This window comes from Hippocampus zosterae, chromosome 12 (genome assembly GCF_025434085.1).
Source record: "Hippocampus zosterae strain Florida chromosome 12, ASM2543408v3, whole genome shotgun sequence".
In the NCBI taxonomy this organism is placed as follows: domain Eukaryota; kingdom Metazoa; phylum Chordata; class Actinopteri; order Syngnathiformes; family Syngnathidae; genus Hippocampus; species Hippocampus zosterae.
This window is the reverse complement of record NC_067462.1, coordinates 15,127,952-15,142,204: the sequence shown is the minus strand read 5'-3', so window position 1 is coordinate 15,142,204 and position 14,253 is coordinate 15,127,952. Positions and strand designations below refer to the sequence as shown.

At 42.0% G+C, this 14,253-nt stretch overlaps 1 protein-coding gene across 6 annotated transcripts in view; it reads right to left on the bottom strand.

Annotated features, from left to right (window-relative positions):
* The window catches only part of usp9 (ubiquitin specific peptidase 9), a 41,794-nt gene that overhangs the window by 4,647 nt on the left and 22,894 nt on the right, over positions 1–14,253 (bottom strand). For all 6 annotated transcript variants that reach the window (XM_052081717.1, XM_052081715.1, XM_052081718.1 and 3 more), the window contains 24 exons: positions 13,238–13,387; positions 12,995–13,115; positions 12,754–12,884; positions 11,879–12,157; positions 11,661–11,786; positions 10,285–10,422; positions 10,035–10,201; positions 9,810–9,918; positions 9,595–9,741; positions 9,351–9,497; positions 9,020–9,227; positions 8,334–8,554; positions 8,067–8,254; positions 7,819–7,992; positions 7,353–7,494; positions 6,486–7,242; positions 5,357–5,480; positions 5,063–5,288; positions 4,842–4,971; positions 4,531–4,716; positions 3,847–4,067; positions 3,676–3,764; positions 1,845–2,001; positions 1,339–1,551 (listed from right to left, as the gene is read on the bottom strand). In XM_052081717.1, coding sequence (XP_051937677.1) covers positions 1,339–1,551; positions 1,845–2,001; positions 3,676–3,764; positions 3,847–4,067; positions 4,531–4,716; positions 4,842–4,971; positions 5,063–5,288; positions 5,357–5,480; positions 6,486–7,242; positions 7,353–7,494; positions 7,819–7,992; positions 8,067–8,254; positions 8,334–8,554; positions 9,020–9,227; positions 9,351–9,497; positions 9,595–9,741; positions 9,810–9,918; positions 10,035–10,201; positions 10,285–10,422; positions 11,661–11,786; positions 11,879–12,157; positions 12,754–12,884; positions 12,995–13,115; positions 13,238–13,387 — 4,551 coding nt within the window. The remainder of the gene's footprint in view (positions 1–1,338; positions 1,552–1,844; positions 2,002–3,675; positions 3,765–3,846; positions 4,068–4,530; positions 4,717–4,841; positions 4,972–5,062; positions 5,289–5,356; positions 5,481–6,485; positions 7,243–7,352; positions 7,495–7,818; positions 7,993–8,066; positions 8,255–8,333; positions 8,555–9,019; positions 9,228–9,350; positions 9,498–9,594; positions 9,742–9,809; positions 9,919–10,034; positions 10,202–10,284; positions 10,423–11,660; positions 11,787–11,878; positions 12,158–12,753; positions 12,885–12,994; positions 13,116–13,237; positions 13,388–14,253) is intronic.

Here is a 14,253-nt window from a genome sequence, read left to right as displayed (position 1 = left end):
TGTGACAGTAAACATACAACCGCAAATGGAACTTACAGCCAAGACATACTGTAGGTTGAATATAATGTGATACATAAAATTTCGTAGGGTCTCAAACTAAGGTCTTCAGACCACCGGCCATGTGGCTTAGTTGGAGGGTGCATCATTTAATTAAAAAAAAAGGTATATAATTTTTTTTTATTGCATAACTAGGAAGACCAGTGTGGCACACAAGGTAAAGAAAAAAAAGACAGATCCCTCATCCCTACCTTAGCTTTGGGACAATTAAAAGCTGTGATATCATTGCGACCGATCACAAATCTGACACCCCTCATGACATATTCATCATAAAAGACATAGGAATAATGTCCCTTTTTAAAAATAATATAAAATGTGCATTTTTCCAGAAATATCGTCCTATTTAAAAAGAATAAAATGTGTATTTTCCCAAAATAAATGGTGTAGAATGCGAGTCGTTTTATTTTTTAAATTCACTTTTTGAAATATGACTTTCATCCCTTGTCATCCTTTTACTTTTATAACGCTTTAATTTTGGGAAAAAGACTATTGATTTCAACTTCTTTTCCAACAAAACACTGTTAGTGTTTTAACAATAGACCACATATTGAAAGTCTTGGTCTCGTCTTGGACTTGACTCCGTTAAGCCTTATGCTCTGTCTTTGACTGACTGGACTCTCGATTTTCTGCCGAAGTGGTTGAGACCAGCACTGATATAGGACTCCAACTACATTGACGTGATAACGAGAAACACTTGGTAAAAGAACAAATGTGTTCTGAACCTCCCACCACCCACACGATGACTGAGGGACACCAAGATATTCATTGTAATTGTTAACAAACTTCTTGGTACATTTTGTTTGAATAAGTGTTTTTTGTGGAACATCTGATTGACCTTTTTTCCTGAAAATAAATCATTCAAATGATCATCCTCCAAAAGTGGTGATTCTGTCATTTCGGCCAAGGTTTTTTTTTTTTTTTTAAATCAAAAGTCCTCAAAGAGGAGGAGATTCACTTTTTTGTTTTCTCATCAAAAAGCTTGTCCATTGTCTTCAAATTTAAAGATGCCATTATGACAACAGTTTGGATACTTTCAGACCTTGCCGAATTCTCTCCTGAAACTTGAACAAATTCTAACTGCCTTATGACTTTGGAGGTTCCACTGTATGGTATAATGAACACACAAATTGTGTGTGCTGGTTGTTTGGTTATAAACAACAACACAGTGGCGGATACACATGGCTTGTCAATGTCGAATATGGTTAATAATGTATAGTAATTCAAGCATCTACATGCACAGCATATTGGAACAAATGGGTTTTGGTGTGCCCAGACCATTACCTCCTCTGGACAAAGTTCACAGGCCTTGGCAAGGGTCATGCGTGCACTGTGTGACCGCTCCAGGAAGTAGCCATTGGATGTTTCATTGCTCTGTACTGGAGGTGACCAGTTGTTGTAGGTATACTGCGGGTTGCCAGAGTACGGCCTCCTTTCTAGCTCGTCGCCGAGCCACTCGACAGCCCACGTCCACTTTCGTTTCAGGTCACCGTTGCTCTGTGTGCATAAACAACTCCTTCGTATTCAAAGTGCAATGGCCGTCTGAAGTAATAATTACGCTTGTGAGATCAAACTAACTGGACCGAAAAAACCCCCCAAAAACCCTCAGATAAAAAGAAAGTACCTCAGCTCTACAGTATGAAAATCGTAGTCGTAAAACGCCTTCATTATTAATTTCACACATCTATGTAACTCTTTGAGAAAACAGGAATCATTCTAATTCATCCATTATCTACAGTTCTTATTCGTGTCGCTTAATTGGAATTGGGCTTGTATGTTTTCGGGTATACCTGGAGGATCTGGTAAGCCACAGAGCAGTTGCTGAAGAGGGCCACCATGCACTTGATGCACTGGTAGGCCCGTTTCTGATAGTGGTTCTTGGAACGCTGGATGGTGTCAAAGAGACCATCCCTGTCATCGGGAATTCCCTTCAGCACATTATGGATCCTATACCACAAAAACATGATGAGCATTACTAATCAACATTCCTATTTTTGGTGATGAGAAACAACCAACCATGTTTGTTTTTTGAACATTCAACCAATCAGTGCGAGTGATTGTTGTCGTCGAGAGTCAAAATCCATGTTGGACGCAAAAACCAACCACGTACTTATAGCCATCAACAAGCTAGTTAACAAAAACAGATTAATGGGTGATGGCTTGTTTAGGTAAATAGTCTTAAACGCTGCTGCTTCTTCTATTCTTGCAGTATGGGTTGTAGGTCAGTATGGGTTGTGGCTTGTTTACATCGAGTAAACACCTACTGACATGAGGATCAAAGCTTTGCTTCTTCAACATTCTTGAAACCGATCAGTGCGAGTCAAGGTTTGTTAGTATTAGCATGTACAACGCTGTCTACCTGCACCTCAAAGAGTAAGCGCATTCTTTTGAGGACAACAATGTACAGATTCTTAAAGGAGGAGACTGATGGTTTTGAAAGAGGTTATCTACACAAAAGTGGAACGACCATTTCGAAAGCAGAGGTAGCTTAAAGCCCCAGATACAGTGGTGTCCTTTCACCCATCCCAAAGAAACTCAATGATTTTGCTCCCAACAAACAAAATTACACTCCTTAGTCAATACAGATGTAGCTCCACTACCTTTTTACAACTGAGAGGACTATCAATGAGGGAGTTTCCACCCTAAATGACTTGTTGACAGACAGAGGCCTCTCTGCAAGGCATCTCAAAAGACATTTTCCATTTCAAAATAATAATGCAACTCATGTGCTGGTGTCTTCCCTCAACATGGATCATAAAGAGTTGAGTTTGCCACTAATGGCTCATCAGTTCATCTAACAAGGCTTGGTTAGGACAGCACCGGCCTATTTGGATGAGAGGCAAAACATCTAAGGTGAACAGAACAGTCCATTTGCAATGAATTCAATGCCCTGAGAATAAAATGAATGAATGAGAAAATCCACAAGCATGTTCGGGTGGGTCTAAACTAGGCAAGGACCAATTGTGCAACTTTTTACTGCCATCACAGAACTAGATAAAGTAATCCATTGGATGATGGCTGGTGAAGATTGTCAATAAACGTTCAACATGAGGCCAGCCATTTTCCCTACATGGGGGAGTGTCAAACTCATTTTTGTCACGGGCCACAGTGAAGTGTCCATTTTCCTTGGAGCACCGTTATGACTGTGAAAGCATTAAAGTCAAGAATAATGGCTGATTCAACTGTTGTTTAAGTTGCTGTAATCAGGGGGTTTGGTAACAAGAAAATTCTTACAATATCACTCTTATATATTACATATGAGAAGTTGAAATTTTGGTCCAGATTTTAGCAATCATGGTAGATAGAAGTTGAAATGTTTGATTTGCTTTCGCGGGCCACATAAAAGGATGTGGCGACTCATGTGGCCTACAACATTACTGTAACAAATAAACACAGCTTCTACTCCAGCATTTGTCCAAACACAGATATTAATTAACCAGCGCATCAAAGTATATTCCATGAAATTTTTTTAAAATCCATTCGTAGTTTGTGAGATGATTCCTTGTGAACACCAGAGTTGAGAGAGTCTGGAATCCAGTGCAAAACACACTGGAAAACTCATAAATAAAAATTCTGACAATGAATATCCATTAGCCATTTTAGCAATCAAGTCTTTCTTACCTGTGAGTCTGCCAGGAGTCCTCAATGAGAAGGATCTGGAGCAGCAAGTCCAAGTGAGGCCTCAACTCATAGTTATAGGAGTATGACACCTGTGCAAAGCCAAACACATCACTCAAGCCCAAATGCAACCCATTGGAAAGTCCTGGTAGTGGTGGTGTTTTTTAGTTTTACCTGCCACAGGAGGTCACTCAGGACAGTGGAGGAAAACTGAGGATTCTCCCAGCAGCTGAAGCGCAGCAGTTTCACTGTCTCCTCAGAGTTGCTACAGTCCTCGATGATCTTCTTCACATAGCTGGTCCTCACAAACAGGATCTCGGCCACAAGCTGCTGCACCAGCATTACGGGGGCTGTCAGGTTGGTGTCCCCATAGGGGTTAGGCAGAGGGGGGTTACCTGTGTAGATGGATGTCAAATTATTGGATTGTGGGGATGAAAATACAAATTTTCTCTCTTTTTTTTCCACTGGAGGAGCCCTCAGCTCAAAGCTCTGGCAACACAGCACAGAAGCTTAGAGTGGCTGGTTTGTCAGTCACCATATCCTGAGCAAGGATGATGATCCTCATAGGGCACTCTAATTAGGGTGCCGTCACCCTTAACATTCATGTTTTCTGATATGAAATCACTTGATGGCTGAGCATTGTTTTACACCATAGAAGTAATAATCCAAGTTTCTTCTCTAAATGGACATAAGCATGTAAATAGAAATTTGGTTGGTTGGACGGTTGACTTGGTCTTTATCAAAGATCGATTCTTGTTTTTAGACGCGACCAAGTAAACTGCACTATAGGAGGAAAAACAACTAGTGTTCAACTTGTATGTGTCCAAATTTGGGAAGCTCAAAGTGCGAGACATTCACCATTGATGGAGGACTGCATGCGCGAGGATACGTCACAGCAACGGACCAGTTGGGAGACCACTGTATAGAGCTTGCCCAGTTCGGCGTACTGGTACTTGATGGGGGGGCCGGGGCCTTCGTCCAGCGCCACCAGCATGAACGTGGCAGGCACATTCAGCTTTAGCAGCTGGGTCTTTTCTGCCAAGCCTATATGGGGAGGAAGAAGGAGACAATGAGAGGAAAAACGAATGAATGCATTACAAAGAGCTAATTGCAGTAAATCAAGTAAGTCACAGCAGGTGTACACGACAGGTGGACTGTTTCCTCCTTACCCAGATTGGCATACATGACAAAAAGGTTGAAGTACTGTTGCAGGTGACGACCATGTTCAGAAACCTCTCGTCTGAGCAAGTTGAGGACAGCTCTTAAAAGGTGGTCACTTAGACTGAGGTTATCACAGCCCTAATTAACAAGAAATATAACGCGTTACTTCAGGTACATCAAGCAGGAAAACGTCTCAAATCATCTTAAAAGCCGTAACAAAAAGCTGAACCTGAGTGGAGGTTCCGGGTGAGGCTGTGGGTGAGGGGCAGGGGCCGTCTTGTAGCGAAAAGTGAGCGATGAATACTATGAGCTTGGCAAAGGCGCCGCGAACCTCGGCACTTGGGCACTCCAGCAGGTACTCAGAGAAGCGGTTGGGGTAAGCAAATAGGACGTTGTGTGCAAACCAGTAGCGTACATTCTTACTGTGTCTCAGCAGGATGCAGAGTGCGTCATACCTTGTAAAAGAGAAGGCCTGTTTAGAGGAGAGCAAAATCGAGGGAGAAAGAATGAAGACGATGTTTACCAATCACTGGCAGGACCCCTGACTACTTTCTTTGTGTGGAAGCCTGTGCTAAAGAGGAAGCGAGCAGCCAGCTGAGCACTGATCATAGCAATCTCCTCAGCCTCTGGTAGAAGGTGGTCTTGTCCTGAAAAGAGAAAGCGGAGAGCTTGGAACAGCTGTATATATTGGTTTAAAGCATTTGAAAACACATCTTAACAAAACCATTTGAAACAATATTCACTTATATTTGTTCAAGTTTACGCAGTCAGACATGCTTGTTGTTTACAGTTGAAATGTTTAGCTCTTCAGTCAATGCAGAGCTTTCATTTTAAAACTTTCACTTCATAGATGCAACAACCGTTGTGTGGTGCGGTAAAGAGGTTTACGCCAACACATGGTGACAGCCATCATCTGTTTTTATCCAGGAGGCATCTGTTTGGGCTAAGAAATCAGGTAATTAAATTGGAAGGCTAATGGAGGAATTTTCTTGAAATGCTGTGGTCAACATCATTATGACAAGTTGATTGTTATGAACAAACACTTGCCTTCAAATATTTAATTTCCTGTACAGCAGAGACAATATGTCGTAAAGTGAGTGCGGTTCTCGGCAGCCGGGTCTTATTGTTATCCACCAAAAATACTTCTTTCACTGGGATGAAGTACTTCATAACTGGGATGATAACTGTCATTAAATAACACCATCTACATAAACTGCAGTTTGAGCTCACAAACAGTTATGATGGTGAAAAATGTACTGAATGATTATCACCATTAATTAAAACATTCCCACATAACAAACGATCATCTTTGTATTGTGCAGTTAACACCACTGCTCTTGTGGGTGGTGATATTCTGATTACCAAAAATAATTCAAAGTGGCTCAGCAGTTAACTATATAATGTCAGTATAGGAACAATAACAATTATGAACTAAGGCCACTGAACCAATGAGTGTTTTGTTCCTGACGAGGAAAAAGATGGCATCTATTTGACTGGGATGTTAGTCCTAAGTGCATCGACATGGTGTCCAATAGACAGCCACTATTTGTGGTAATACGTCATTTATAATGTGGCAACAGAAGGGTTCAAATGGTTAAAGTGTCTGTTGGTGGTGTTATGGTGATTTAACAGTGCTCAGACAAATCACATACCTGGAGGAGGGTTTAAATAGACACTGTTACAGGTCAGAAGTTTCTTAATGAATTGGAAATATTCCAGGCTGTATTGCATTCGGTTGTGCATAAATTGGACGTTCTGCTTGCGGACGCTGCACTCAATTAGGCCAGGCATTTTGACCTGGTGGGGCTTGGTGGTGGAGATGGTCAACTCCGAGATGTACTTGACAAGCTCACTGTCCTTGTCTAGCGAGTCCATACGCTCATAGAAAAGGATGTAGGCATTCCACCATCTTTTCTGTCTGCGGTACGACATCCTTTTTATCATGTGATCAAACACCTCGCCCATATATTCGCCGCCAAAGCACTGGTTCTTCATTTCCTCCTCGTCGTCCATCTTGCACTCCGTCACGTCGCCGTCGTCGAATTTATACCAGCGATTTTTTTCGCCATCGCCGCCATTCCTTTGGATGATGTATGAGTAGTAATGTCCACCGCTGGCCTGACCAGAGTGAACCAGCACCCCGACCAAGCGGTACTTGGAGCTGCCCACAGGCGTGGGCTCCGAGGGCTCGTTCTGCTGGATCACTTGGTTCTCCGGGTTGACGTCATCACCCTCAATCTTGGCCACGCCGGCTACTGTGTACGGCTCCATATCCAACTCCCTTGGGAATTCAAAGTAGTCATTGAACTTGATGGCACATTCCCGCTCCCAATCGTAGTCAAAGCGCTTCAGTTGGATGGCGAGGACGGGCGGCAGCTTCTTAATTAGAAGTCGCTTGACAGTGTCCACCTAAAACAGGAAGACCATTTTTTTGGTGAATTATGCATTACATATGTGCAAATTACATCACAATTTTACACAAACACACACAAAAAAAAACAGGTGCTCTCCTATCTTACCTTCTTATTACACTTCTCACAGTGGTATGCATTGGCTCCCTCCAGTAGATCTCCTTTGACGTACTGCTCCATGGAGTCCAAAAGGTTTTGATGGTTTCTGATGTCTACATTGAGTGTTGTGAATGACTCCTCACACTCGTATCTAAAAGCAAAGGTCACCATTTTTTTTATGGGCTACCAAGAACCCAGACCATGCACAACAAACTATCTATCCCACAACACATTTTTTTTAATTATTCAACAGTTTCTCCACAGAGCAGCAGTTTCTAACAGTGCCTTACCAACACATTATCTTCTCAATCAGTGATTCTCAACTGGTCATTAGTGGAAATGTTTCAGGAGAGTTACAACAAGGAAAAAATAAATGCGCCAATATTTGTCATGCATCTGATATTTCCTTTTTTATTCTGAAACATTTTGTTACTGTAAAAAGCAGTCACCCTCTGAGATAGAAAAAAATACTCACCTGTGAGGGCATCCCTGACAGATCTTCTGATCGGCAAAGGACCCTCCTAGCACTTTGCTGAGCATAGCAGGATGACCCAAGGCTTTCAGTGCTTCATCCAGACTATCCACCAAAGAATTGAAAAACTCTAAAGCATCATGCTGCTCTCTTAGATTCACTGGCTCACCCCATAACCTGCAGGACCACAAGTATAAGACACTTAAAAACAACCCAACAAAACTAGTGGAAAAGACTGAACTACTGCATACCTGAATTGTTTCCAGAAGCCCCTCGGGACGTAGTATTGAAGTCTGGAAGCAGCGAGGTGGCCAAAGATGACCTGCAGGTGACGCAACACTCCAATGTTGTACTCCTTCCTGTCTTCTGCCTTACTGGCGGGCTTATCATCAAACTGGTGGTGATAGCTAAACACCTCATCACGAGGATCCACGTTTGTCTGTTGGAACAAAAGGTAAGGATAATTAAACAATTCTGCATTTATTCATCAAAAAGAAACTATAATGAGCTGTCATTACCTCATTCTCCTGCTTCTCATCACCTGACATGTCATCATCCACATCGGTGCCCGTGCCCTCGATAGCCAGGATGCCGTTACGAATGGGAGGAATCATGTACAGCTGCTGAATTACAGAGTTCATGTAACAAGTGGCCCCAGCATTCTTTAAACCTACAAAGCCTTTATTGGGCCGTGGTCCCACAGGAGGTAAATACTCCCACTCTGTCAAGGTTTCACAGCCTGGAAAGAGAAAGAAGTGCTCAAACATTCCTCAAGTGGGAGATATTTTTTTAAAGACGAAGGATCCCAACGTTATGGATGGGACCCAAAATGTCACAGCAGTTTTTATTGGGTCACAGAGTGTCTTGGCAAAAGTACACACAACTACAGTTTCTGTGCTGGTTACAATTACTTTGTAGATATTGCAATACGCAATATATTGTAATTAAAAATTGAATCTCGGGCAGAGGTTTTTTTATTGGACTTAAGCTCAAAGAAATGTGGTTAACCCTGCTTTAAGACATAGGCTGCATCCAAATTCCCTATCAAGTCACTTCGGGCGCAACTCGATCCTTCAACGCCTTCACAGCCTCTGTGAACCGCATAAACTGTGGCAAAATTTGTGCGTTTTGAGTGGTGCCGACGTGATGTCATGCGGCCTTCGGAGGACATAGCCTGTGAATTTGGACATATCCAACGACTTACCCAAATAGTACATGTCCGTGAGCGTGTCGACGATCTGCTTGAGGTTGCGAAAACAACCGACAGCAAGCGCCATCAGGAGCTCAAATCCAGCATTGATGGAGGCTGGGGTGCTGCACACTGGGATGGCCTGCTCGGTGGGGAACTCGCCACTCTTCATGTACTGCAGGTAAACATTTGATGCCGGGAAGATGAAGTCGTCAATCAGCTCCTGATGAGGGGAAAAAAACCATTTGATTCACTCTATAACACTACTTGGATATGAACCTTTATATTCATCACATCAGGATTGAAGAATTGAGTGTTGCCTGCCACACACAACAGAGATGTATACCTTTATGAGGTTAGCTCCCCCCTTCTCACAGCCAATGTAATACTTCTTCTCAGGAGTCTGGAAGGCTAAAAGCTCCTTGGTGACCCCAAGGTGGCCTTCCAAGATGGTCTCCTCCACACCTGTCTCCCCAGTCCTCTTGACTTCATCCTAGTAGATGTAAGATCACCAACATCAACTTATGTGAAAATGGCGACACTGCAAAAACAAATCCCATGCTAACCTGGGAAAAGACAAGATAGCCTACCCTTATCCTTTTGAGCCAGTCAATCTCATTGTTGAGCAGCACCTCGGCATTTGGCAGGTTGATGTTGCTGTTGTAGGCATAGTTCAGGAGATGCCGGAGCAAAGTGAAATAGTCCCCGGCATGTTTAGCTCGCTCCTTAGCGGTGGTCTGAGAAAAGTTAAGATGCAATCAGCAGCTGGCAAAGGAGCACTTCATGTTATGTTTGTGTCACTCACCCCTAGAACAGTAAAAAGGAGAGTAATGAAGAAGAGGAGGGGTCGGTGGCCCATGCAGCACCTGGTTGCCATCAGGAAAAACTGCTCCTGGGCCATCTGACGCACAGATCTGTCAAAAGCAGAGACAACCACGCTATAAGGAAAAAAACTGCAAACGTCAAGCTATTCTCCTGCTTTTTTTTGTCATTCATGCTGAACATTCCCAACACATAATGGTGCACTTACTTGCTGTGGCAGTGTAGCAGCAAGTCTATAATGAATGTTTGCCATGCCCTCTCCTTACTGAGGGTATCAAGGGCTGTGGGCATCAAGGCAAAACACAAAGTCATCACTTCCAATGCCTCGCAACACACCTGCTCATCTTCTCCATCTGGTTCCTTTGCTGCATTCGTCTGAAAATACATTTGCTTTTAAAATGCAATTGCCATTGAAAAGTACATTGATAAGTTCTCACTTAGGCTAACTTCATATTTACTTTCTCGTATATCTTGCTGATATCTTCATTAGAGCTGAATACAAGCTGCACCGTGCCACAGCCTGATGCCCAAATTATTTTCTGTACCGCTCGGATGACACAGATGTCAGGAATAGACTTTGATGTCTGAAAAAAATTCTGAAAGTGTCACAAAAAAAAACAAAACATTAATATACATACATGGACAAATTAATTATTGTGGACAAATTAGAACATTAAATATGACAAATGTAATAAAAATTAACCAATGAAAATCAGACATTGCTTTTGAAAATGTGGTTCAACAGAATTTTGAAAAATGTCATCAAACTGACTTCACAAAAATCAAGGTACTCCTAAAGGATATTATTGAAAATAATTTGACCTTAGCAATATGTTCAACCACTGTAGATGGGAATTTCTCCATTGCGAGACTAATAAAGGTTTATTAGGTAATAAAGGTCATTTGTGTCTACATAGTCTGTCAGCCGATTAAAGGGTGAAAAGTAATCACTATGAAGTTTGAAGACTTACTTGTTTGTACCACAGTGAACATGGTACTACATATGTGAAGCAATTTGGCTCAGGAAATAAAGAATTATTTACATATTATGAAATTAAAGCTAAAGGCTATTCAGACCATTTCGAAGCAGCTTAACGCTACTCCGATTACAGTTGCACATATAGAGAAATTTACTGCAGTGTAGCCAGCCTCCCTGGAGGTGGCTGCAGGAGGAAAATTAATGAGTCCAATAGATGTAAATACTGTACTACTTGTAACAAAATGAGCCCAGAACAACCCCCAAAGAAATTAAGGTGAACTGCTAGGTGCAATCAGATTGCAACATTCATCATTGCTTCAGCTCAAGTAAACTTGATGGGCTATAACAAAACCACCATCAACAATCACTTCAAATTAATATAGTCTAGTGTCTAAATTAAGAAAACTGCTGTTTATATAAACCCTTGTGTTTTTGCTCTGAAAGATTATAGACAATTGAGCGATAAGAAGCTAATTCAGATCTGAATGTTCCCTCAATTCTTTTGAGCAAAACGTCTTTTCTAGGTTTCTCTATAAGAATCCAAAAATTAAGCACATTAAAGTTGTCGTTTGACTCTGGGCTCAGTATCAGTCAGGAATCGCCCCAGCGAGTTACTTGCGGGATACGTTAGACAGTTCTTATACGAGATGCATTTCCTGTTGACTAATGCAAAGAACCTTGTCAAGGGACCCTACTGGATGCTAACGCTCGCTTTGGCCTGTATTTGACTCAGAGTGCCCGGTGTCCGAAGTCAGGCGTGCCAAACACTGAGCCATCCAGTTACCAAATTAAGCCCATGTATATTCCCATTTCAACCCCCCTATAAAATGTACTCCATTGATTCTTTGCAATTACCTCATCAGAAATCTGCTGTGCCAGGCGGATGGCTACATTGCGCAGCATACATTCTGAGGCAGGATTTGGGATGCTTTGCAGGGCACTTTGCAGCACCAGAGCCTGATCATGAGTGGCCTGATTAATCTGTTGTCGATTGGAGTGGAGAAAGATTACGATCAGAAGTCGGAATCAACCATTTGGGAACCAATCATGAGGTCTAGTATCTGTAGCCTAACCGGGGAAATAGGGATGTTCCCCTCAGCGTTGGGCTGGCAAGCCTCCGCCACCGCTTTCACATGGCCAAATCCGACAGCTGTGAGCAGGAGTTTGGCGATTTTCAATGCATTGAGGTAAGCCCCGCGCCGCGTCTCCATGTCGGCTGATGGCAGGAAGTTGTTCCTGGTCAGCATGCTCAACACAAGCGGCAAGCCACCACTCTTCAGGAAGTTGTACTGGAAGTCACTCGCATCCTCGCCTAGAGTGGCGCTGGCCGGCATCAGCAAAGCATAGACAACCTGCAATATAGGCATGAACAGTAAAAACCTGCAGGAAACCCACTGTCATGTCAACAGCCGATACAAGATGCAGTGCAATTCTGAAAACAAAATGTTCTAAAAAGCCTGAAAACATTTAAATCACAAATGCTCATAATTTAATCAAAGACATTAAGTATTAGTTCAAATATTGCAATGTATTTTTTTTTCATATATCTAGTATGGCAATTGAAGGACTCATGGCAAAAAAGGATGTCCAATTTTGCTCCAAACCTTCTTGTAAAATTAAGATTTAGAATATCTGACAGAAAAGTATACTGTTTTTCTAATGTCAACTACTGACTCAGGAAGGATGGTTTACCATTTAAAAAATATCAATGGAAACCATTAAAAAAATGTTGCATTGAATGTACACGCCCAATATTTTCACTCTAACAGGGTGCGACACTATTAAGCCGTTTATAGAGGGGGCTCGAGCCAAGTTGTGATGCCCTTAACAGAACCAACAATACGGCATCATACTCATTAAGTTGGCATGAATATTTCACATTTATTGTCTTTATACTGTATAATTAATGTAATCATTGCCACTGTATGCATTTTAGATGGAGTTGTACCTCAATGAGGTAGAGCACTTGTGAGGGCGAGGGACCAAAGAAGCGAGAGTCCAGTGAAGGGCTGAGGCTGTTCTCCCCGAGCTTGGCATGGTCTAAACACATAGCCCGTAGGTTCTCCACAGTCGTATTATCTATAGTAAAACACAAGCATGCACGCACACAATGGAGGAGTTAGGTTTTATGCTTGCCTCAACTCAACTAAAAATGCAGCCTAATAATGAAAGCACAGTGAAACAATTACCTGGGGGCATGAGTTTCATGAGAACTCTGGCTCCATCTCTAAGTAGGGGCATGTTGAGTTGGCAGCCCAGGTCAGCAACCTGCCACAGGAAGGAGATGTAGCGTAGATGCAGCGACATGATCTGCAAAACAGGAAAAGTTACTTAGCGAGAGATGCTCTTTTAAGAACCGTGACATTCAAACATCAATTTGTGAGGCAACTCTTTAAAGTGCAACTCTATAAAGTGACCATGTACAAACTCACCACACCGGGAAGACAGCTCTCTACTTCAGGGTTGGGCCCATCGCCGTAGTGGTGGCCGTGGTTACCAGGTGAACCAGTGGAAGAGTCGGACGAGCTGTCCGGGCTGGAGGGCATGTTGGTGCTGACCTGAGTTAGCTTGGCTGTGATCAGCTAAAGAAACATGACAAAATTAATAGGCTTTACGCAAACACTGTTTCAGTGGTAGATTGGCGATCAGAAGTTAAAAAAAAAAAGGAAATGAAATGAATGATTTGTAAATCATGTTCAACCGATATTTAATTGAATACACAACAAATACAATCTATTTAATGTTCAAACTGAAACATTTTTGTTTGTTTTTACACTAAATATCTTGTCTTTGTAGTATATTCAACCAAATATAAGTTGAACATGATTTGAAAATCATTGTATTCTGATTTAATGTTTAATACAACGTCCCAAATTCATTGGAATTGGGTTTGCATATTTACTGTGCAGTCAACCCCTGCACATCCGAAGCCATTTGGGCATTGGGTGTAGCCATACAGATTCGCCACGATCTATGCAAACTATTGACTTTATCTGTTAATCGCGTCACCAGACTAGTTCAACTCAAATTCAGGATAACTGGAGTACATCTCACATCCTCCTTTAACAAATGTTTAGTGTCTCTTGTCAAAAACGTAGCTCGTGTTCAAACAACACGCCTGCATCAGTGATTGTTTGAATGCGCGTGGCTAGAATTCACGTAACTTACACTGAACGATGAAAGCTATTTTGAATTGTAGAAGTTAAAATTAAAACTGCTAAAAGTACATTTTCTGACATAAATGAAATGTTTTATAGAGTTTTTACCAACCAAGAAATAAATAATAAAAAATTTCAGGAATGCTATTACACTGTGATTGGTTGGTTGAGGGCGCGGTGGCGGAACTTCTGCGCAAAAGCTTTCCCTCCAAATGAGACAACCAAAGGCAAAAAATATATTAGCTTTCAGGCTCTCATATACACAGCACAGATCAATCCCGGAGAAGTTG